The following is a 26,627-nucleotide window of genomic DNA, read 5'->3' as shown; positions in this document are numbered from 1 at the left end:
AAAATATAACAAGAACTAGAATATATTTATTTAGAAGTAGAAGTTATTAAATTAACACCATTTACGAAAGATAAGAGTGAATAATCATCACAAAATTAAGGTTTCATTTTCATACTTTTATCTTGAAAAAATATCCGATGTGTATTGATTAAGCAAGTTGAGTTAACGTAACATAACATAAACAGAAAATAATGAGGCGCGAACTGCCGTTCCTATGCCACCAACAAATTAGAACTCTCAAATTGAAAGAGTAATATAAATATATTAGTTAAATATAATTATAGTAAAATATAATTATAAAATAATGTACACAATTTATGCTAATATTATGAGCTGTTTATATTTGAAGGACTAAAAAACTAATTATAAAATTATGTTAATCAATCAATTAAATTAATCAATTAAACAAAAAAAACTAACTCAGATAACTGGGTCACAAAGTCATTCATGGTATAATATATCTTGGTGCTGTTATTTTTGACTGACAGTAAATGACTATTTCATCATATTAAAATATCATTATTGTCAAGAATCCCTTATCAACTTCACCCGAACAATGATTTTCACAAAACAACTTTTCAAAAACGTTTTATTTTTCTATAAAACATGTATAAAGAAGTTCAACTTTTGTACATTATATAAGACATATATATATAGAAGTTTCATTATGATTATTGACTACTAAAAACTAAAATCAATGAAAATATTTAGCATACCAGTATTGAGTATATATACATACATATATACTGTATGTATAGTATATAGTATTATCTATATGTATATATATTATATTTATTATACACCTATAATTATAATAAACTAAAAGTTCAACTAAATACTTCAGTAATTTGATGTTAATCTTTTCTTAATCTTAATGCAATGTCTGTTTTATGCATATTTTAATCTTATTTTTGAATGATTTAATAACTAGTTAGCAAGCAGTTATTTATAGTTGGTTGGTTAATTTTTTAGCAGCAGTAAAATAAGTACCAGAGTTTAGAAGAGAATTTTTCTTTTATTTTGGTTAGTTAATAGTTTAAAACTTTAAAAGTTTAAAACTTTAGAAGTCAGTTTGTTGTAGTTATTATTTTATATAGTAATGGCAGTGTAATCAATAATAATTATATTGGCCTGCTTAGTTAATTTTACTATAATAATAATAATAATAATAAATAATAATTATTCAATATTAAATATTATTTTATTATCATTTAATTTTAATAAATTTAATTATTAATTGTAATAAATAATTCAACTCAATGGACGACCATGGGTCAGCTGTACACATCAGCACAGCACAAAGAATTCAATTTATAAGTAATTACAACGCAACTGACAATTTGAGACGGCCATCTCCCCAATCTTGCTCCTATTTTTTGTTTGTTTGTTATTCGCCAGGATACCTAACTACTCGTTTTTTCGTTTGTTTATTTATGCAAGTTTTTGTTATCTCGGTTTCTAGCATAGAACGAACACGTGATTCTGCAAAAATATTTTTATACGACCTCAACCTTTCTATCCTACATACTTAGAATTTCGGTTTTTATTTTGATTTACGCACACATTAAAAAACAACTCAATTAAATAGTTCAGTTATTTTAAAACTAAATTGAAATAGCTTTTACATGAGCCGCAGTTGTGAGACATGCCCAAAGTCCTAATTGCTAATGGCATGAATAAGCTGGATTGCCAGTGCAAGACATAATGTAGTTTTTTTATTCTTTAAAAAATCGGAATCTGATAGACGTAGAATCTGTTAAAACCATATATATACTTATAACGCTAGACATTATTGTAAAATGAAACAAATAAATAGAGTTCTTCATTCATCTTTCTCGTGCCTTATCCTTTCAGGACATTGGCGACCATCGACCTCCACAAGACCCGATCTTTAACACTTTGTAAGTAGTATTGTATTGTAATATATTTTTAGGCCACTTATAAAAATGTGCCTTAGGGCCTTAATCCGGCTCTGTTTGTAAGAGTTGAAATGTGGTCATATTCAACAAGTGACACAAGGACTTCACGAATGTTATTCGTTTTTGACCGCGATTTCTTTTCTCTGCAATCTTTCCAGTAGTTGTTAGATTTTCCATTCTTTCCTTCCGCATGATGTGACCAAAAAACTTTAACTGCCCCCGTCAGATTATCTGTAGTCCTCTTTTTATAACCAGACTGTTTTAATACATCCTCATTCGAAGTATGAGAGGTCCAACTAATTTTCATAATTCTTCTCAAAAACCACATCTCAGCAGCGTTAATCTTTTTTCCATTTCTTTAGAAATTGTCCAGAACTCAGAGCAGTAAGTTAGCACAGAAAAAATGTAACACCCTAGCAGTTTTAATTTTGTTGATATTCTAATTTTACTGTTGGTGAAGATGTTTTTCATTCATCGCTGCTCTTTTCCCCAATAGAGGTTTTTGATAACTTTCGTGTCTTTTCATCTTTGTCCAAATTTTCCAATATTCGCATAAGCTCTACGCATTTCACGCTATCAAAAGCTTTGAAGTAATTGACAAAACGTATAAACAAGTCTTTCTTCATTTCAATCGCTCGTTCACAGATCATTCGTAGCATAAAGATGGCGTTTCTTGTGCCACAATCCTCTACAAAACCACATTGGATGTTCGAAACTTTAGATCTGACTTTGCTTCGTGCTCTCATCGTCAGAATTCTTCATAGAAGTTTTGTAAGATGACTCATTTAAACTGACTGTAGGTACTAGACTTCTATGAAAATTCCGTTGCACATTCCGTTGCATTAGGTTTTTAAGGCAATGCAATAAATATTGACTTGGATAGTTCTTCAGGATGTTTGCCGCTGTTACAAAATTTATTTAAAATTTATGTCGCTTTTTCAATGCCAAATTCATCAAGGCATTAAATTTCTTCAACAACTATCTCATCTGGACCTGGCGCTTTATTTGATTTCATTTTGGAAAGAGCGGCACGTAAATGAGATTTAAGTATCTTTGGTCTTTCTACGTTTTTTTTATAGGAGGCTTTTCACCGCGGATATCATCCAAAAAATCGTTAATCTATTCAGTCCATCTTTCAAGTACTTTTTCTTTCTCTAATATTATTTCACCGGATTTAGCTTTTATGCATCCGAAAACGGTGCAAGCCTTTTTTTCCAGTGATTTCTTTGATGTTACTATACATTGCATTTGTATTACTGTTGTTAATCTTTTCAATGATTTGGCACTTGTCATCTAACCATTTCTCCTTTGCCACTAAGCACATTTTTTTGATTGTTTTGTTCAGCTTTTTATTACTATCAGGATTGCAACATTTTACTTTCCTTCGTTCATCCATCAGAGATATGATTTAGATTTATTTACGTCTTCCGTCGATAACTGAAAACGAATCCGTACTTCAGCTTAGAAGTTTCGCTCAAACCTAGAATGCTGAGATTTAGAGTTACGTATGGAAATTAATTAATGATTTTCGAAATTGATAAATTAATAAATAAATTAATTAATTAATGATTAGCTAAATAAATGATTTATAATGGGCTCAATAAAAAAATAGAATAAACATTAGTTAAACAAATGACGAATGGTTACTTTGTATTAATTTTAGATGTTTTAGGATGAACGTTTTATCCTGGTGGGTTGATTATCTGAGTAGTGATTTGATAATAATCATGTTTACAAAGATGGAAGTTGCGCCTAGTAGTTTTGATTGATGGTAGACGGTATAGTACAGGGTGGATGACGTTGTTAATATTAGTTTCAATTTTCTTGAAAAACCTTGAATTGAGTATTGAGTGCGTTGAATATTTGTGTGACGGTAGGATATGATGAAAGTCAGTAGTTGAGACGAATTGATTTTTTTATGAGAGATTGTAGTTATTTGCTGCATATTTGATGTCTGAGATTGTGAGATTCTGTGATGTTGAATAATTTGGCGTCTTTGATACCATGTGAGCGAAGTGTTTTAAGTACGTGAAATATTTGTAACCCTTTTGTGATGATCAGTGTGCCGGAGTCGGGTTAAAAACATCTGACTCCGAATCCAGCACCTCAAAAAATTCCGACTCCGACTTCCAAAAACATTTTTTGACTTTCGCATCATAAATTCACCCTACTATCGCTAATTAATAAAATAAACTTTAAAAAACACTTAAAACGAGTCATTGAAATGTAATTGTTTTTCTTAGTATAATTATTTATTTTTACGTTTTAAAACGAACTGAAAATTTTTTAAACTTTTGCATTTTATTCACCATCTTATCAATACTAAATAAAAAATACTTTTAAAAACACTTAAAATCAGTCGATGTAACTGTTTTTCTTAGTAAAAATGCTTTATTTTTTTTACAACATACTGAGAAAAAATTTTATGATTTTATTCGCATTATTAGCAATTATTTTTAGTATTAAAGATGATTGCTTATCGCTAAATTTATCCTTTAAAAACACAATTTTAAAAAGATTTTAGAAAAAATAAAATGAAATTAAATAACATTTTTCGGAGACGGATAAAAAACCAGACTCCTACTCCTTGCCTTTTAAAAAATTCCGACTCCGGAACAAATCTCCGACTCTAACTCGAACACTGTTGATGATGTGGTTAATGTTTGATGCTATGTTGAATGTGGTAGTGAATGCAATGCCTAATAATTTTAATGGATTTGTGTTAGTGCTAGATGGATGCTCTAGAGATAATGTTATTTTTTTACGTCTGGGGTGTATGATAAGCCCGAATGATTTATTAAAATTCTATAAATTTTAGCTATAATTCTATCGCGTGATATCATTATCTCATTTCCATTCACAAACTCATCTTTTAATTATTATTTTTCATTTATAATGCAACGCTGGCAAATGCAGATCTGTTTGCAAATTGTTCTTAAGCCGTTTCATTTTGAACTCGAAGTTTGAACAGACGGCTTTCGAAGCTGGTCACCAATAATAACGAAAGTCGTAGCACTCATTAATGGCTGAATTAACTTGCCAATCTTAGCGCATATTTGAATCATTCGCGTACTATTTTAAGATCAAAAAACTTTTTGTCGAACTGTATCACCTACACACGCCATCATCTCTTAAATTTTTTTGTAATGTCTCTACTAAATAGGATTGTTTTTGACAAGTTACATATAGAAATTGAAATAAACCACTTGATTCGCCGTTGACCTGTAGCCGTTTGCATATCTTATTTTTGATCAATTAACTAAACACATTCTGTTTCGTTGCTATTTACATCAATTAATAGACGTGTGGCGTCTGATGTCGTTGCTGTTAGTGCTTCCGGTGATCCTAGATGCGCCACTGGTGTCATTGGCGTACTAGACAATTTTTTACGGGAGAGGCATAGTTTTGAAAATGTTTAACAATTTTGAAAATAAGAAAATTAGGCTGACAATCTTTTTTTCTTCTCTCACAGCAATTTTTGTTCAATTCTCTACATAAAACGGTTTCTTCCTGTATGTACACTGAATTTTATTGAATTTTTATAGGAATACTGCTGCCATGGCCCCGCACTTAGATCTACCACTACAGACCGTAGAGAATGGGTAGCATTCGTTTTTTTTTTTTGATGAATCTTGAATCGTGTGTGCTGAATACTTGAGTGACTGTAGATATGATGAAGGCAAGTAGTTGAGGCGAATTAAATTTTTGATGAGATTGTAGTTGTATTAATTAATGTTTTATACATGCTTAGAATAAAACATGAAAATTAGTTAATTTTTTTAGTTATTTCACAATAGATAATACTTATAATTACTCTTCAAAGCATTATAAGTATATGACTTAGTACAAAAATAAAGTTAAATTAATGTTCTTTGATAAACTTTGCTAAAGTTTTGTTGCTACGTCAAACTGTTAACGTCAACATTACGTTGGATACAATATATGAAAACATCTCTTCCAACATCGATAATAAATGCTTCGAAATTTTTTGAAGATAATCACTAACTCCTCGAGTATAAGATCTGCAGTAACAACTTTAACTAAAAAAGTTTTGTTATATTAATTTCATAATTAAATTGTCATTAACAAAAGAAATTTTAATAACCTCAAAAAACACTTATAACTATTCTATAGCAATAGTAGTTTAACATTACTAAATTCAAAAAACGTTTCTTTTGAAGTTGAACGTTCAGTCAGCTATTAAAAAATGAATGAGGAATTAATGGAAGATTTATATGCCTGGGTTGACAAGATTCCCCTCTCCAGGCCCAAAAAAGATTTAAAGAGGGATTTCTCTGATGGGGGTTGGTTATTAATGTTAATAAAAATATATAAATAAAACAACCATGATTAATGATCGAATCAACCCCTCCATTAAAAAATGAATAAAGGTATTTAGCTCTCTAAATAATATTAAATTAAGTAGCAATCATAACATGGCATCAGATTATTAAATTATTTTCTCTTCATTTATTTTTTTTTAATATAATTATTCTAATTTTTCATTTAATTAGCAATAACCATCATCTTTTTCTTATTTGATAAACATATAATGAACTTTCAAAAAAAGATGAAACTATTTTCTATTTTATCATCTAATTTTTGAAAAATGTCTGAGATAAATTTTAAGTTAAAAATTTGTTTCATAATTCCAGTTTTGGTTGCAGAAGTGGTCAAGCACTTTTTTCCAACATTTGTTGATTTACACAACTACCCTTCAGCACTTGGAGTTAATAACAAAATGACCAACTGGAAGATTTTAAACAGGTATGGGGAGGTTCTTTTTTATAACTGTCTCTATATTTGTCATCTAGCTATTGAAACAGCTTTTATTTTTAATTATGTTTTTGCTCTCTCTTTGTTCATAAATAAGCCCTTCAATTTGGGTTTTAATATTTGAGGAGACAACATTTATAAAACACTAACCTTCCATGTTTCAATTTACTATTTTCAAGTATATATATTATTTATTTGATGATTTTTTTAATTTGTTTAATTTTGCAAAACTTTAACCTCTAGGAAAGTTTTCCGTAAACTTAAATTTGAGATAAGTGAAGATGTGATAAGGAGTGTTGTAACATGCCAGCCAAATTCCATTCAACAGTTTTTGTTGCTCCTCAGATGTAAGATTGAAAGCCTCTTAAACTCATCAGACATGCCAGAAGCTGATCAGCAGCACAATCAGGATCAATTTGTAGGTAGGTAACATGCTTTGAAAATTATTTCTCATGTGCATCCCAACTAATTTTAACATTTTATAGCAAATATGGACAAAGGTGATGCTAGGAAAAAAAATGAAATTATTTCCAAAGCAACAAGGTGATTAGATGTGTGTATTTATAAATTGTGTCTGGAAAATGATAATTTAAGTTGATTTCACTGAAACAAGCATTGAACGGAATAAAAGTTGATACTGAAATTGAATCTAGCCTGATGCCGGAAAGCACTAGCAAGCAGGAGGCTCAGATGAGAGGAGTCAACCACATGGAAATCATCAGCAGTCTTCAGAAACTTCTCATCAGCAAAGAGATTGATTTGGTATCAAAAGAAGAGACGATCGATGTCAGTTTTGGTTTGCTCATGTTGATCTAAAACATAATTAACTACCACTACAGTTTTATGATATTTTTAATAGTTTTATTTTTTAAACAGATACTCAGGGCAAAGGTGAAGAAATTAGAAAATTTATTAGATTTAAAAGACATTCGCATAAATGATTCACCGCAGCAAAAAGTTGCTGACCTGAAAAACTAGTAATATCTAGTTTTAGATGGCAAAGGTTTTCGATGCTTCATCAAAAATTCAAAACTTAATGATTGTGTACAATTGTAAATAATTTTCATCTTCAGAAAAATATTAATTTATAAAAATGTTCAGTATTATGAATGAATTTATCGATTGCGGTATTTTTCTTATTTCGCACATGAAATCACTAGAACTAGATGCTTCAGGTCTCATTTTTGATTGACTCACAATGCATTAGTGACCGAAACAAATTTTTCTATTTGAATTTTAGTTAAACCATATTTGTAAATCCACTTTGTCTTTGTATAAATGTGTTTTAAAATTTTCACACCCGCTTTTTAGTTTGATAAGGTAAGAAATGACGGTAAGTCACATGTACATTCGTTCAAACTATTCACTTGTCTTTTAGACATCATAAGATTGTCCATAGAGAATCGATCTTATGGAAGGTCGTGTGATAATAATTTTCGCCAAATTAATTATTCTTGTCCGATGAATATGCTGAAATTTACAAAATTATCGCCTTTGATCTGATCTGTGGAGAAAATGAACTGAAGTTTGACCAAGTCATTAATTGTCGTTTAAGAAATTATAACTGAAAAATGTAATTCCTACCGTGAAATATTGGGCTGAAATTCCGATGCTTCGAAGTTTTAAAAAGTTGATAAAACAAACGGTAGGTGGGCACAAAAATCTAAATTGTCACGTTCCAATCACGCTGCTGCTCGCCTAGTGAAATTAAATATTGTCTAGTTGTTTTCAATAAAACGTTATAATTGGAGTTGGAGCACTCGGTGTTAGCCCTCAGAAAATAAAACTTTGACATTAACTTAAATTTCAGGAACTCTGATCTTGTTTAATGCGATAGATGCGTGCCAAAGGAAGGATTTATTGCTACTAAAGCAAGTTTTAGCGCAACGACACACTAGAATACTAACAAACAGTTTAACATTGCAAGGTGCCTGTATCATGTAGGGGTAAGTTCTGTATTTTATTCAGGCGGTCTTAAAGCAGCTCTGTTTTTGCACAGCTGCTTACTGATAATTAATATAAAGTTGGCAACTTTAAATAAAGTCGGAAATGGCTTATAAAGAATGATAAAAAATGAATAATTTTTCAAGGGTGGGATTATCATAATAATTATTCTTCAGTCTTCAACTTTTGTTACTGAAGAGAGGCATGACATAATTGTTTTTTAAAACATAAATTCTATTCTACATATAAAAATATCATCCTGACATTCAAAGCAATTCAATATTAACATTCATAAATCCTGTCCACTTAATTTTTGTCAATTCTTATAAAAGAAAATGAACGATTAAAATTAAAAAGCCCGCCAAATAATGAACTCTTTTGTCATATTCACATTTGGATTAATCGTTCATTTATTTCGATGACGTTCATTCACTCAGTAACATCAATCAAAAGGACTGACGAATGGATGTGTAAGCCGCGCCAATCAGTCAAAGTGCTTCGAACAATAGTGAAAGAGGATTTGGATCGGTTAGGTACACTTTCATTTCTCCCTTAAAAGTTTTTCATGCACTTTTTATCTAATTTTCATCAAACATTAGTTGTCAACGATTTCACCCAATTTAGAATATGTTTTAAGTAAACAGTGGATGGTTTTGGAATAATGTAACATGAAGTTTTTCCACGTCACGTCAAATCTTATATTAGTTTTTCCAGTTTCCTAGTCAGTGATGTTTTGTTTTTTTGAAATATTACTTACTTAGCACTAACCTGGAACACGTCTCAACTACAGGGCTTGCATGATAAATGCGTCTGTTACTATTAAAACACTAACAACTTAAACTACAAATATGATTGATGAAAACAACAATTACTTGTTTAACAAATTTAAAAAAACTCAAAAACCAAAAGAATTATCCCTACAAAGTACAAGCACCATCACTGCTTAGCTAATTATTGCCACTATTTCTGTTACTGCTTCTAATATAAAATTACTCATTAATAATAACATGATCACCAAGTTAGTTCAGTCGGTAGGAGTGCCTTGTCTTGCGTTGCTATTACGCGATGGCATGGTTCGAATACTGTCTGTCCGAAACTAAAAAACCATCATAGGCGCGTGCATACATGATGCGTGTGTGCATCGTGTGGTGAGGATGGTGTACAGCCTTCGTGGAACGAAGGTTTTATCACAATTATAGAATAACATGTTTTATGTTGCTCTGCGTTTGAAAGAGCTGCATTGTAAAGAATAAAATTAATAACAGTGACGTGTTATTGTTGTTGGTGTTATTTCCAGCAGGAGCTTTCTTGTGAGCACAGGCGGCCTGATGAAATAGTAAAAAATGATCATGACCTTTTTAAAAGTTGACAAAATTTTGTGAATGTGTGAAGAAAAAATGTATTTATATTTTTCAAATTCGTTTTTGACGTGACGGAAGTTGATTTATGATCCTATTTCGCACATTTGAGAAACCAATAAGTCATGAAACAATTTTTTCAAATATTTTTTCAGAGGCAATTTTAAAGTAAATTGAAACAGAAAAATGCGAATTTTATTAACTTTATCCAAGGGTTTAGCACAAAATAAAACATTCTGGTTATAAACTTCAACACATATTGTATAAGTTGTGTCACGATTTTATTAATTTCACAATTAAAATAAAATAAAATGCGTGATTCTTGGGATTTTAGTGAAAATATTTTAGAGAATTGTGATTTAAAAATTGTATTAAATCCAAATCAAATGGTAACGTTTGTGTTTACAACTTTTTTGCACGTTGGAAAGTGATCTTTAAAATCGCTCTTGTGTTTTATAAAAGCAAAAGTGATTTTTTTATGTTTAAAACAATGCAATTACTCGAAAGTAAGCTTAAATAAAAAGATAAAATTTATGACGACGAAAAAAAGTGGTTAAAGAAAGACAAAGTAAGAATCACCCTCGGTAAGGAGTTCCTCATAGAAGGTGCGGAAATAAAATATTCCTATCTCTAAGGACTTTTTAGTACTAAAAATTATTTATAACAATCCATCGTGGAAGACCTAAAAGACAGCTTATATGTTTGTAAACCAACCAACAACCAACCAACCATCCAACCAACCAACCAACCAACCAACCAACCAACCAACCAACCAACCAACCAACCAACCAACCAACCAACCAACCAACCAACCAACGAACCAACCAACCAACCAACCAACCAACCAACCAACCAACCAACCAACCAACCAACCAACCAACCAACCAACCAACCAACAAACCAACCAACCAACCAACCAACCAACCAACCAACCAACCAACCATCCAGCCAGCCAACCAGCCAACCAACCAACCAACCAACCAACCAACCAACCAACCAACCAACCAACCAACCAACCAACCAACCAACCAACCATCCAGCCAGCCAACAAACCAACCAACCAACCAACCAACCAACAAACAGATTCTAAATATTCAGGACAAAGATTATTAATACATTTTAAATCTAACACAGCAATTATTTTAAAAATAACTCTAAATGAATAGACTTTCATTATTCAGAATTATGATCAAACTTTTTCAGTCCAAATATTATTCTGGATGAAAAATTTTGAACTGACTGATTGACAGAGTAAATCAAGAAATTGCAATAGTCTAAACAAGTCAAAATGAAGGCCACAACCAGTCACTGAAGCGCATCATTATTTATAAGGTTTACATAAAATAAAAGTTTACAAAGGCTTTATGAATTAGCCTAGGCTGACTGCTAATGAAAACGTTCTGGTTTGGTTTGTAAAAGTTTTTCTATCGATCAAATTGCAAATATTGGCAAGGAACGAATAACAAAAACGTTCTTATTCGTTATTATTGCATATGTTAGAATACTAAACAATGACGTTGCAGTGTAGACCTGCGATCACCAACAAAATATTTTTTTGAATTCCGAATTAATTTAAAATCTCGATGAACTGACATGACTTGGTCCCAATTTTTTTTGTAAAAAGTGATTTTTTTTCTGTTCGAAAAATTGTTATATTATTTTTGTACATTTAAACAAATGTCTTTCGTGAAAGTTTCCATTATAACTAATTACAACCATCAATCTTTTAAATTCAGCATAAGTTTAGTTTCCGTAAAGGAAACCGTTATTTACTGTTGTTTTTATAAACGTTTTTAAACATTTTCAGTTAGAAACAGCTTTGTTTCATAATAATCTAAAGTTTAAACTGACTATAACAAACAGATAATGAACTGAAGGGAAATCCTAAATCATCAACCCATATATTCCAAACTTTTTATATTTTTGTTAAATTAATATAAAGTGTATATCTTAGTGTACAAAACGCAAATCTGAAGAAAATTTTCAAAAAAGTTAAGCCGTTTTTATTCTACAGCAATTTGAATGAAGTTGGCTAAGCATGTGGCACAACTTTTAGTGTATGCTGCAATCTTACTAAACATGCAAACACATGGCGTCATAGTTTCTAAAATTTTATTTGGAATTCAAACAATGCTTTAGTTGCAAAATAATTTTCAAACATTAAATTGTTAGTAAATCTGAAATGCCAATGAAATTTGATAAAACACTCTTTTGAATGTAATGCCACGTCTCACTTCATGCAAACGAAATTAGCTTTTCTAGTAATTTTTTTTTCAACACAGCGTAACTAATTATTTCTCGCACCATCAGTTGTAACAGGCCATCACTAGACAATTGCTTACACCATAATGATGGAGAAAGATTTTTGTTATTGATTTTGGTGGACTGTTTTTTTTATAAATTTATTGATAAGTTGTGTCAGATCTTGCTTCAACCAGTTGCAAATATGTTTGGCTACACACTGTCGCTTAGCAGATTGTGATAAATATTTATTACCATTGATTGAATTGCTATCGCTTGCTTGAATGCACAGGGCTGCTTTCTGGATGATATTCTAACACGGTGCGGGCAATGCTGAGACTCATCATTTTTAGCATGTTCAGGTAGTAATAATTCTTCATTTTCACTAAATTCAGGCTGTTCCAATTTTTTTTTCAATAATTAATTCAACATCATTGATATTTTTTGAACTACTTTCTTTTTCATCTTAGTATCGGAAATGTTTCAAATTCGATTTCTTCATGTAAGTTCATGGAACAACAACAGCTTCGCACTCCGCTTGGAGTAGTTTTCTATTTACATTGTATAAAAGTCCAGCAGCATCTTTTTCTGTCAAATACCAAGAAGGGAAATGTATAGCTTTGTTGAGTTTTCCACTTTCAATGATGCACATTGCATCGTGATCATGAACAGTGTATTTCCTAAAAAATAAAATAATTTTATCATAATTTACATTTTTAATAATTCAGCAATACAAAAAAATATACATATCACTAAAACCTCACAACGTAGCAGGTCAAACACACTATAATATATCATACTTCAAGCAAATGCTCAGCCACCTTTATAAAGGCTCACCAAAAACTCTCTCCAAATGGTAAAAACTACGCTACAACTTATTTGAAGTTTACTTATATTTGTACTAAAACTAACTAAACACGTGCGACAACAAGAAGAATATATCAAGAATTAATTTTGAATAATAAAATACTAATTTACAAAGGTTTTTGATGAAGACACGATGAAGTTTGAAAAATTGACTCGACGCTTCGTAAAAAACCGATAAAATAATATTTTTTTAAAATAAAACATTAATTTAACAAAGAATATATTTGCTAACGTGTTTGTTTGTTAACAAAATGTTTATATAACATCCGGTATCATGAATTAAAAACGTTAAAAACTGCGTAGACTCTATAAACGTGTCTGGGCATGTATGGGTCAAATCATTAGGAAACTTTGTTGCTATAATTTTAGTAATATTTTAGTGCACACATATTTACTTTCTAACAACCATTTTATTGTTTAGAAATAATTAAAAATTGACGACCTTTAATTAATTACAATTTAAACAAGCCGACCTAATTAGCGATTTGGTTTCAAAATTGAAAATAGGATGTCCGTTCGTGTCGGTGATAAAAATTTGTCCAACTCCGAGAGAAAATTTCCGACTCTCAAAAGTTTTTCCAACTTTTGCTTGACAATTCAAAATAAATGCTACTAGCTTATGATATAATAAAATATACTTTAAATAGCATTTAAAATCAGCTGATGTATTTTTAATTGTTTTTTTTTCTAAATTTCTTTTATCTTTATGTTTTAAAATATACCGAAAAATAACTAATTATACAAAACCTTATAACAATTTTCAGACATTATTGTGCAGTAGTGTTATTGTTTGTGTCTGTATGAAAAAAAACATTATATTTTCATTTTGGCTACATTGCATAGAAGCAAATTTTATAGAAACACTTGTTAGAGAAGCATTCCTACATACTCTGTGAAAGGGATTCAATTGAATATAATTAATAATTAATATCCTTATGATTTTATTGCAATTCAGACTGTCTTATTGGGATTATTAAAATTGATGAAAACATGAAAGAGCATTGAATACATTTGTTAGATTAGAAAAAAAGAAGCTGTTGACTGCAAATTGAAACTTTATTGAAGGACATTAAAAATATCAGAGAACAGTGAAACTTGAAACAAATGAACGAGCATTTAAATTAGCGACATATTTGTATACATTTGGTGCATTTATTGAAACTTATCTAATGCACCTGCGATAAAAATTTTCTTTTTCTTTGTTGTTGGCCAACACTGTTGTATAAGTAAAAATTTTCCATCCAAACTCAGTTTTAAAGAGTAACATAACAAATATTTATGTTATGACTTAGTTATTTTATAACGGTATTTGAACATTAAAATTAATGTTTTTGCATAATTGAAAACACGCAAACACACACAAACACAAACGCATATATACACTTTTGACAATTGTGTATTTATTCAAACGCGATGAAAAAGTTGCTCTGAGCTTTACGTATTTTCAACACAAAATTTGCTGGCAACTGGACGGTTTTTAAATGTCGCATTTTTAATTTTCTAGTTTTATATTTTGCTTTAACATCATTAATCTCAATTTTTTGGTTCAACAGAACTTCAAAACATTTAAAAATCGAATTTACTCATTTAGATGCAATGAAAACTTTGGTGTACTTACCATATTTAATCTGAAAATAGACTAGTACGACTTTGTTTTTGAGGATGCGGTCAAAAAAGATTGCACTCCTCGATCTTCCAAAGGAAGTGACAGAATCATCAAACAACTCATTTAACCCAGTGGCTAGGTGGCTAGAAAAGTCAAGTTAGTTGGTAAAAGTGCCGTGTCTGGTACAGTTACGCGATGGCATGGCTTGAATACTGCCTGCACTTAAATTTGATTATTCGAAACTTTTTAAAGTGTCAGAAAAAAATTATTCATTCAAATTTTTGAGATTGTTGCTGAAAGAAATCCAAAGAATTTCAAACAAAGCAAATAAGGCACGAATGAAAACGTGAACATTTTTTCAATGCGCAAAGTTGATGTGAGGTTGCGTTGTGGAAAGGCTTGGGATGCATTGTAATGAATGATTCATCGTAAAGATGTTTTGTAATGATGCATTGAAATGATGCATTGTATTGAAGCATTATAATGATGCATTGCAATAGTGCATTATAAAAAATTATGCATTTTAATGATGCATTGTAATGAATGATGAATTTTATTGATGCATTATAATGAATGATGCATTGTAATTGTGCATTGTAATGATGCATTGTAAAAAAAAATATTGTAATGATGAATTGTAATGAATGATGTACTGTATTAAAACATTGTAATGATGCATTGTTTAAATGCGTTGTAATGATGCATTGTAATAAATGATGCATTGTATTAACTAACGCATAGTCCTGATGCATTGTAATGATGTTAGGTTAAATTGTTTCATCATTCATTCATAATTTTCCAATGACAACCTGACGGTCATGAAGTAATTATTAGCCAAGAAGAAATAACAAACTAAATTCAAAACATTACAGCCCAGCGGTTGAAGCAGCATTTTTTGAAAAAATTAATTAAGAACGTGCGAATTTTTTGAGTTTGAGAAGGGCGGGAAGACAAAAAAATATTAATACCGTTGTTGTTGTGTGTCTTACGTGGTTATAGAGAAGCTATTTTTGTTTCTATTCCAATGTCGAAATGCGTTCTCACATTTTTAAAGATTTTTTTTTTATTTTGCATTGCCGAGTGCCAATCACGTCAACGTTAACAAATTCAACAGCATGAAATGAGAATGCGCTGTCCGAATGTTTCATGCGATTATCGACTTTTCACCGGAGTAGTGCTTATTTTTAAAGTGAGGAGTCATCATCAGACTGGGTTCAGCATCTCATCGAGACACCACCTCCTGATTTTTTATTTTTCAGAGCATTTAAATTTCTTCAGCCAAACCTGAAGTGTGCTCAGCTGTTCTTTGATGTTCTCTACACTGGATGAGATGATATCGTATAAATTATGGTGTAACAAACGATAATCAGGCCCGCAGCAACTGCACGCTACTTCCACCGAATTGTTGTCTTCCTGTTTTCGGTTTTATTACGCTGCATGGCTTCTACGCTGCACAGTTATTTAAGATGGCTGTCATAGAAACGTGAAGGCCGAGAACAAAAAATCTTGAAAAGTTAAAAGAAAAATCGTCTATGTTTTTTTTCTAATTGTACATGTCCAAAATATGATGACTCTGTCATCTCGGAGTATTTGTATAGAACGAAAAACAATTTATTTTTTGACAGGTTTATTAGACCAATGTAATCAATCCACTAACGTACTACAATTCATTAAACACTATTCAGTTTAATTTTATCGGAATTTGTATACAACACCATCAAACATTAATCAATTTTGAAGAGTTTATTGATACAAATTCAATAACCATATGACAAGTAGAGAAGATAATGATAAAACTTTTTTCGTGAAATACGTACAAGTTATGCTGCTCAACATTTTTTTCGGTTTTAATATTAATATATTTAAATTTCTGACATTATGAATGTGTTGGTTTCCAATTTGAGACTTACAATGTTTGGCACGCTGCAGCTCTACTGGCAGACATTGTGTGTGTATGCTTGTTAAATATATTATATATGCACTAATAGGCTACACTTCACACATACTCCATACACACATTCGCACTCACACACATGCACACACACACATACACACACAACTATTTCTGAAGTTGTTAAAATGAATTGAGTAACGTGATTCAACAGTAATTCAATTGAACACTGACATTATGTTTCATCTGACAGCTAATTCAATGAATGATTGTAGGCGAAAACAGAAAGAAAATTGAAACCTTTACGAATTTGAAACTGGAAAACTAAAAGGAAAATAAGATTGATACGTGAAATAATAACACCAATACGACCCACTTCAACAACAACAACATTAACAACAATTTGTTGTTACGTGGTGTTCGTTATTCTTGTGCTCTATTAACAGGAAAGAAATCAAACAAGAACATGAAACATAGAGTCAAAAATATTATGAAAGCAAAATAAAACGCTACTATTAGCATTAACTCGAATGATAATAATAATAACCAAAAATTATTAAAATAGAAAAATAAAAAATTAACTCATAACAAAAAAAACACCATGGAGTCAATAAAAAAATGAAAATCCGCGTTAAAAATGGCAATAATTTAACGACAGTTATTTTCAAAAAAAATTTCAAAACGTCTGGAAAACTTTTTCTTTTTTTTTCCTGATTTTCAAAACGTTCTTCATAAACGTTTGTCAGTTCTTTATGTTCCAATGACTAACAACAGTTTCTGCAACAGTTTCTCTGCCTTCATTTGTATGAGCAAAATATTTTAATTTTTTTTTGTTTTTCTAAAATGTAATTTTTTTTAATTATTTACTTTTATTTTATTTATTATTTAATCATTGATTCATTTGTACTTGTTGAAACAGCATGAGCCAGTGATGAACAATCATGTCTTGATAATGAAGTTTGACATTTGACATGAGAATGATGACAACTATGATGATGATGATGATGATGATGATGATGATGATGATGATGATGATGATGATGGTGATGATGATGATGGTGATGATGGTGATGATGATGGTGGTGGGGATGATGATTGTGATGACAATGATGATAATAACGATGATGATGGCATTAACATACATAGAACATGTTGATGCCATAAACAAATAAAATAAAAATTGTATTTTTGAAATGAAATGTGCAAGAGAAGAAGATGAAAAATATGAACACAAGCAATGATGCCTTTAATGAAAGTTTCTGGAAATTAAAATTATGATGAGTCTTCTTTTGAAATTTCATCAATCAAACAAGCAAATATTGGCATTGTCCATACAGATATATGCTCTGCACGTGCACATACAAGACCAAAGAAGATTAGACAAGAAATATGTACGTACACTCATGTAATATTAATGTTTGCTAGTGTATGTATGCTCATACAAATATGTGTATTTAAATACACGCACAGAGAAGGAAAGTGGAAAATAGTGCCGTTTCCGTCAAAAAGTGATTAAATTGAATAATGACAGAGTGGGATCGAGTTATGGTTTGTATGGTTTGGTTGAGAGTAACTTTATTGATGTAACAAAACGAGGATCTAATTTTAATGATTTCAAATCCAATGTTATACTTGGATTGTTAAATGTCAGACCAATTTTTTCAAAAGTAGATGATGTTCATTGATTAATTTGTGACGGAATGGATATACTGGTTTAAAAGGAATTTGGCATTGTTAGTTGGAAACACTTCTATGTGTTTAGCTATGCCACCAAAGTATTGATTTGTTGATTTTTTTGGGCAGCATATCCAGGCCATGGTAGCTTGGCAGTACATTTTCGTAAAGAATTCAAGTTTAAAAAATTTAATCTTCCACCACTGACTACGTTTGAAGCAGTTGCTATCAGATTATCAGAGTATATTTATTTTGATTGCAATATATCGACCTTGTTCGGCACAGTTATTCGTTTCATTTTATCAAGAACTTATTTCAGTTTTTTGCTGATGAGCAATTTCTATAAACATGTTGATTAAATGAAATATTTGACACATTCCAATTGGTCAATAACATTAATGAACCAACACTTGTCCTGGGTGGCATTCTGGATTTGATTGCCAGTTTTTAGGGTTTTCCTGTCGTCAACATGAAAATATTCCCAAGTGAAATGATATCTGATTGTGATCAGATATCATTTTTTTATATCATATGATATCATTATCTTATAGTAGTTGAAACATCGATTCAGACATCTTGTAAAATAATTAAAAGTTACGTCAGGTCATGGAAAAATGTGAATGAAAAATAAATTGCCAGAGCCATCTTAAATTCTCCAGTCTCCAGACCATGCTAAAATGATGTGGATGAATATGAATTAAAAAAGTTTAATGATAAGTTGATAAGAATTGTCGATAAATTTGCCCTTTGCGTGTGACTTATGACAGAGGTGAGCGTATGGCCCCTTGGTTTAATGATGATTGCCAACAGGCTAAACTAACCTGCAGACAGATGGAACGATCTTACAGAAATCGCCTGACGACTATTAATAGAAATAAGTGGTTGGTTTCTTTGAGGGCAAGAAATAAACTTTATTCTGAAAAACGTCTATCCTATTGGAGAAATTTACATAAAACTAACCACAGTTCTAAAATTTGTTGGCAGATTGTGAACAAGGTTTCATGTAGAGTTAAAAAAGCAATATATCTGAAGATGATGTCAACCTTACAGCATCTCAGCTCATTTTTTGCATTTTTCATTCATGCATTTTTTCACAGATAAGGTCAGCAAGATCATTATGTCTACCAACGTTTCAATTACGTCGGATGATGACAGTAATCTTTCAAATCTTGTTTTATTATAATTTTTTTATAAAAATTTCAGAAACTAAACTTAGAGATATAATAATTAATTTGCCTTCAAGAAAAGTTTACTAGACATTTTTCCAAAGCACATTTTAAGAAACACATAGATTTGTTTATTTGTTTTTTTGCAAGTTTTTCAACTTTTGTCTTCGGTCAGGTGAATTTCCTGCAAGTTTAAAATATGCCGTAGTCTTTCCGATTTTAAAAAGAGCCAACTGTGATAGCAACGATGTCGCAAACTACCGACCGATATCGAACCTTCTGTTCACCTCAAAAATCATGAAACGTGTTGTTCTCAGGACTCTGCTTAACCATTTGACATACAACATTCTAATGCCTTTGCATCAATCAGATTGCAGGCGGTTTCATTCAACAGAAACTGCACTACTGCATGTTCTATCAAATTAGTTTGCTGCTACAGACGCTCAGAACATATCATTATTATTGTTTCTGAACATGTCAGCGGTGTTTGATTGCGTCAACCATGATGTTCTTTTAACAAAGTTGCGTCATAATTATGGCATAACAGCCAATGCCCATAAATAGTTCAGATCGTACCTATCGAATCGCACACAACAGGTTTCATTTAAAAATTCACTCTCTGAAATTTCAATAGCTGCATCAGGGGTACCTTAAAGCTCAGTTTTGGGACCCATCCTCTTTTCGCTGTATACGTCGGACATTACCAAATTAATCAACTCTTATGGTTTCGTCTGTCATGCCTTTTCTGATGATATTCAGGTGCTGGTCATCCCTTGTGCTCCGAGTTTATTCATGTTTGAGGTCGACAGATTTATCAAGTGTTTATCAGATGTGGGTCGTTAGAGCTAAATGAATGCAAAACTCAGTTGCTTCCAGTTGGAACATGGCAGCAGTTGTCGAAGATTGATTTCAGCTCTGTTAAAATAGGAGATGTTGATATTTCATTTATCAATACTGCTTTTAACTTAGGCGTTCTGCTAGATAGCAAATTGTCAATGATGGACTATATCAAAAAAAATTGTGCCTCAAGTGTTATCTACCTAAGAAGCATATATCGAATCAGGCAATAACCAGATATAGATCAATATTGTTTAGATTATTGCAACAACTTGTTTTATAAACTACCAAACACATCAATCACAATCCTTCAGTCAGTACAAAACAGAGCTGCAAAAATTGTTATTGGTGGCCTAAGATTTGATCATGTGGCACCTACCCTGAACGAGTTTCACTGGCTGACAATAGATAAAAGAATAATCTTTAAAATTGCAGTTCTTACGTTCAAATCATAATCATTGAGGGGTATGTCACCAGAATATGTGACAAGTGACAAAAAACAAGCTACATCGACTTTTCATCTCAGGTCGGTAGATCTAAATTTGATGTCTGTGCCAGTTACGCGTCTTCAAATTGGTTCAAGAGATATTGCAGTTGCTGGTCCCGCTATTTGGAATAGTCTTCCATCAACATTGAGAAGATTTGGACTTTCATTAGAATTATTTAAGAAAGAATTAAAAACATTTTTATTTCTTAAACTGTGAAAATTGTCTTTTTTAATTTATGTTTTTCATGTATAGTCACGTACATTTTGTTTGTGAATGTGAGTGCTCATGAAACAGTTTTAATTAGCGCTAACAAATTACTCTTAATAATAAATAATAATAATGTTCATACAAATATATACCACAATAATAAAAACAATTATATGCACACGCACAAATATATACTAGGGCGGTCACAAAATTTGTTTTTCGAAATCTTAATGGGGGAAGCTCCTAAATTGTGTCACATGGATGAAAAATGACATTTGTGAAGTAAGAGCTCAATTGGATGATGCTAACCCGTGCCTCATCGAGGTTGAAATCTTGAAAAAATTTGGAAAAAACTTTATTTTTTGTTTGTAAAATGAAAACGGTTTATCTCAGAAATATGATTTTAATTTCATTTTGTTTATCTTTTTATTCTATTTAACTACAAACCAATAGTTTCTGAGATAGTTGCATTTTTACCAATATACCAAAGAAAAAATTTGAATTATTATATTATGGCAAAATGCTTAATAACTTAAACACCATTGAAGAATAACTTTTAAAGTTATACTAATTGCATTCTTTGTAAATTACTGTTGAAAAAGTAACTAAATTTTGGCAATTTGATCACTTAAATTTTATTAACTTATTTGATTATAAACTTTTCTTTTTTGTGTTTTTGTTGTGATTTTCTTCATTCTATCTATATCTGCTAAGATATGTTCAAACAGAAATTTAAATTCATAAAATTGGTTACATGCATCTAACAATTTAGCATTGAATAAATGACTACAAAGAATAGATACTGGCTAATAGTGTTGGATGCTTTCCTTCATGGTACATCGTGTTTGCAGCTTCTGGTTCTCTGCTTCAAGCGAGGTAGTTGACGAGGGTGGTGTATTGATTAAAAAATGTACCTTTTCAGCTAAGAGTTTAGTTTGATAGATTTAGAAAAAAATGTTTTATCGATATTTACTTATTTATCAAAAATATTTAGGTTAAGGTTAGGCGTCCCAATACCAGCATTTGCACATACAAAATAAAATCAATATTAAAAGTTGATAAAATATTTAGTAAATTACAAGAAAATTTATAAACATATCTCAATTTGTTTTCAGAAATTGAACCTCAAGCTTTCTTATTCTTATTTTTCCAAAACATTTTAATTTATGGCATATAAAGGAGAATAACAATCAAACATATATTTCTAGAAGACGAAAATGAAAAAAATTGGTGACCACTGCGAAATAAAACCATCAATTGAATATCAGAAAAACCATCATTTTATTTTGACGCAATTAATTTTTTACGATATTCAATATTAACATGAAAACTTTGCTTATTAATCCGAAAGTATTCATTATTAACGAAAAAAAATCATATTTATAAGAAAAACCGTTTTCATTTTACAAACAAAAAATGAGGTTTTCTTTCCAAATTTTTCAAGATTTCAACCTCGATGAGGAACGAGTTAATATCATCCAATGTTTAATAATATCAAATATCTAACTTTTTAAATGTCATTTTTAGCCAAGTAATTTGTCCGCCTATATCGTTGTGACCACCCTAATACACATACAGAAATACAATTATACAAAATATAAACATCCAAACATGCAAATTCACGTACGCACACTGAGAGTAAAATAGAAGACAGTATTAATTTTTGTTAACAGCAGATAATGTCATATTAAACCATGCTAATGAATGTAAATGTTGTTTGATGTGAAAAAAGATTAAACGAAACTGTTCCAAAATGACAAAAAATATTTTGATGATTGCAATAATAAAAATTATACAATGAAACAAAATTCATACAATAATAATTAAAAATCTAAAACATTAAAATTAAAAACATGACATAAACCTGTGTTAATTTTTTGAATGCAATCTCACCAGATCTTCATAAAATTTCTTAAACATTCCTACTGCGAAATTTATTTATGAATCATTCATATTCGACTACATTTTTTGAAGTTCGCCTGTTTTCAAATAGTTTCTATTACGTGAATGCTGAACGTTGTGAAAAATGTTTTGAATGGATGTACGTGCAACTACATTTTCAAATTAATTCTCTTTAAAGAGGATTGTTCGAACAGCCAGTAAAATAATGGCAACATTGATTTCAATGTTGTTGCTGCTGCTGATGATTCCTTCTGCATTAGACAGACTAAATAATAAATTTCACTTATATTTGTTTATTCGGTTATGCTTAAATTTGTGTTTTATGATTTTTGTAGACTTGCTATGAACAAATAAAATTATGTTGTGTGTATGATGTCTTTTTTTAGAGTCAGAAATAATTTGCGTTTTTTAACCGTTGCTAAAAATTTTTAAATTTAAATAACCTGCAGCAACAAAGTTCACAACATAGGTGAGAGGGAAGATTTAATTAATGACAAATAAATTTTGAACACCAACATAAACAATTTTTACACAACAACACAACCACACAACGCAACAACACATCGCAATATCACAACAACAGTAGCAACAACAACAGCAACACCACAACCACACAACACAACAACACAAATCAAGCATGGATGAGGTCGTTCGCTTTTGATTAATTTTTAATTTGACAACAGTTAGATATTTTTGCAGATTTTGTTCTTGTTCGCTCAGTTAGCAAAGTTGACCGCATTTACCGTTGTTTGCGTTGTTGTTAATTTTCTTCATGCACTTGTTCGTGCAAAGAATTCTTTTGAATTCACGCTGAAAGTTCTCATTGAGCCACCCGTAGAGGACTGGGTTGGCACAAGCTGACAACAGCGCCAACAGGTGACACACAGCAAAAATTATTCCTGGTTGAAAATTTAAAGTTTTATAATCAATTTGCAAAAATGTGTTCTGTTCGGAAGGTTAAAATATTTTTAAATATAAAATATTTTAAAGACACGAGTAACAGTAACTTGCCTCCACTGGAGTGATTAATGTGCTGGTAAGCGGTTAAATGAAAAAAGAGTCATTAACGAAAAAGAAGAAAATAAATTGCAATGCAAATGTACCTGACTTATCGAAAGATTCGATGACATCTTGATTGAAATCGGCGATGATGTTGATGATGTTGAGCGGCATCCAACTTGCAGCGAACACAACGGCGATCATGACTAGCAAGCGGTTGATCTTTCGTTCCCTGTCTGCTCGCCTCTGTCGCGCCTTTACAGATCTGTCGGTCGTCAATGTGGAATTCTGGACTGCTACGTTTGCCACTGCTGTGTGCAAGTTTGTGGCGCTTATGCTCATGTTGCTGGTGTGCACGCTTAATGTTTTGTTGTTAGTGGTCTCAACTTTTTGAGTGGTTGCCACTTTATCATCGCTATTAAAATTAACGTTGTTGTTGTTGTTGGAGACATTGTGGCCGCTGCTAGAGACATTGTGGCCGCTTGTTCTTGCGTCTGTCGTTTGCACATCAATTTGGTTATCCGAAGTGCGGTTTCTAGGATTGTTGCTTTGGGAAGAGTTTGTGTTGAATTTTGTGGCGGGAGTGTTGCTGTTGGATTCTGTATTAAAAGTGTTGACTTCGGTTGTTGTAAAAGTAGGTTTTTCATTGTTGGTTGGCGAGATCATTTCTTTTAGTTGGAGAGTTGTTGAATAATCAGTTGTTGGTGTTGTTGTTGAAGTTTGAGTTGTTTTCAGCAGACCAGCAGGCAATCTATGAAACGACATATCAGTTTTTGTTTGATTGCTAATAAAGTTGATATTTTCAGCTGCTATGGAAAATTTCTCGTTATTACTGCTTGCGTTGGCTTTCCTACCGGAGTTGAAGACTAAATGAGAAGAGTTGGTTGCCGTCAAGTTGGGGTTTGCATCAGCTATAACGTTTAAATGGTGATCTTCATTTAGCACCTCACAACATTGTAAGTTTTTTTCAGAATCAACAGTTAATTTCTTCTCTGAAAAATTTGCTATTGTTTCGATTTGGTTTGAAAGGAACATCTGTGGTTGGCAGTCTTGCTGTTGAAGTTCACTTTCCAACTCGTCTTCCAATTCATGTTGGTGTTTGAACTCAAGATGGTGGAGCTGTTACATTTATTTTATTTTGTTAAATAAAAGGCATCAACTATAATATAATTTTTTTAATTGATATATGTGAGTCATTCAAAAATTATTTTTGTGGGTCATATTCAATTTTATCTTCAATTCCTTGAGTTTGTTTAAACTCTTTAAACTTTAAACCAATATTCGAAGTAGAACGCAATAAGGAATTATAAATAAAAAAATTAAATTATATTTTTATTAATTTTTTTAGAAATGTTTTCAAAAGCCAAGATATCTGAAAAATAAAACATCAGGTTAACATCATAGACGACATTCAAAAAAGATGTGATCGTAAGCAGACAATGTCTGTTTTTCCCGTGTTAAAATCATCATCAATCACATTAGATTGAGTCACATGACCTTACATCACATCAACCACCATTCCTCACATCAATCACCATTCCTCACATCAATCACCATTCCTCACATCATTCACCATTCCTCGCAACATCGCTTCAAATATTCATATCACATCATCACGCATCACTTCACATATCACTTTACATATATCCTAAACCAGGGGTCGGCAAACTACGGCCCGCGAAGCTATTTTAAGCGGCCCGCGAGGCCTTGTTCGCCAAAATAATGTCGTCAGCCAAACATTATGACCAAAAAAGAAACCACAAAACTTAAAAAAAATTTCCCCAGGGTCGAAAAAATTTGCTTTTCAAGTACACATGCGACTCTTCAAAGTTGAAATAGTTTTCAATGAGGCCCTCACAGCAAAACGTTTGACCACCCCTGTCTTAAACCTAACCCTACATAACACATATTCCATCACATGACATCACATCCCATCACATCACATTAAATCTCATCTCATAACATCACATGCCACATCAGACGCAACCTGATGAACCTCTTGCGTCCACCCTATAAGACAAAAATCTTTCCATCTATCATCGTCACTATCAATCAACTTACGTAAGAAGCATAAATGACTCTACATTAGTGTAATGAATTAAATTCAATTTAATGAGCAGTCTCTCAGAATCTATGAATGACTAGTATGAACAGAAAAAACTTAAACATTTTCTAATTAACTTTTTATTGCATAATTCTTACAACAGTTTCGTTTTAACATTGGCTCATTATACATTCAATTTAACGCAAATTTGGCATGTTGAGTTATCTAAACACATATCAAATATTTATTTCGTTTAAAATCCGATCAAATATTTATTTCGTTTTATATCCTGCTTATATAGAAATTTTCAAAGTTTATGCAGTAATTACTTTTTGAACTTTCGAAGTGTTAGCTAATTTGTTGGTTGGAAATATAACAAAAAATATTTTTTTAAGTCATGCAGTGCTCGATGATGTTGAATGAAACGTTGAATGTAATGCTGAATGTAATGCTGAATGTAATGTTGAATGTAATGTTGAATGTAATGTTGAATGTAATGTTGAATGTAATGTTGAATGTAATGTTGAATGTAATGTTGAATGTAATGTTGAATGTAATGTTGAATGTAATGTTGAAGGTAATGTTGAATGTAATGCTGAATGAAACGTTATACTGGTCATGTATTGTGTCGATGGAGTCTCTTTTCCAGTTATTAAATGACCGCTGTTTCCAGTTTTATTATTATTATGCAAGTGATTTTTTATTTTA

At 31.2% G+C, this 26,627-nt stretch overlaps 3 protein-coding genes across 3 annotated transcripts in view; 1 reads left to right on the top strand and 2 right to left on the bottom strand.

The window, feature by feature from the left end:
• Positions 1-6,126: 6,126 nt before the first annotated feature.
• Positions 6,127-7,673, top strand: HELRODRAFT_162799 (hypothetical protein; the record flags this gene model as incomplete). Its single annotated transcript, XM_009024898.1, has 5 exons — positions 6,127-6,223; positions 6,575-6,686; positions 6,939-7,117; positions 7,309-7,481; positions 7,572-7,673. The coding sequence occupies 5 exons, from the start codon at positions 6,127-6,129 to the stop codon at positions 7,671-7,673; spliced, it is 663 nt and encodes a 220-aa protein (XP_009023146.1).
• Positions 7,674-9,234: 1,561 nt separating this feature from the next.
• HELRODRAFT_162798 (hypothetical protein) lies at positions 9,235-15,603 on the bottom strand (the record flags this gene model as incomplete). Its single annotated transcript, XM_009024897.1, has 8 exons — positions 9,235-9,357; positions 9,845-9,964; positions 11,591-11,632; positions 12,494-12,634; positions 12,798-12,918; position 13,995; positions 14,724-14,854; positions 15,521-15,603. The coding sequence occupies 8 exons, from the start codon at positions 15,601-15,603 to the stop codon at positions 9,235-9,237; spliced, it is 762 nt and encodes a 253-aa protein (XP_009023145.1).
• Positions 15,604-23,596: 7,993 nt separating this feature from the next.
• HELRODRAFT_67040 (hypothetical protein) overlaps positions 23,597-26,627 on the bottom strand; it is a gene marked incomplete at both ends in the record, with an annotated part of 4,504 nt that continues 1,473 nt past the window's right edge. The window contains 2 exons of the mRNA XM_009024270.1: positions 23,597-23,775; positions 23,980-24,163. Coding sequence (XP_009022518.1) covers positions 23,597-23,775; positions 23,980-24,163 — 363 coding nt within the window. The remainder of the gene's footprint in view (positions 23,776-23,979; positions 24,164-26,627) is intronic.

This window comes from Helobdella robusta, assembly GCF_000326865.2.
Source record: "Helobdella robusta unplaced genomic scaffold HELROscaffold_4, whole genome shotgun sequence".
NCBI lineage: Eukaryota > Metazoa > Annelida > Clitellata > Rhynchobdellida > Glossiphoniidae > Helobdella > Helobdella robusta.
Note: the sequence above shows the minus strand (reverse complement) of the source record. Positions and strands in the feature narration are given on the sequence as shown.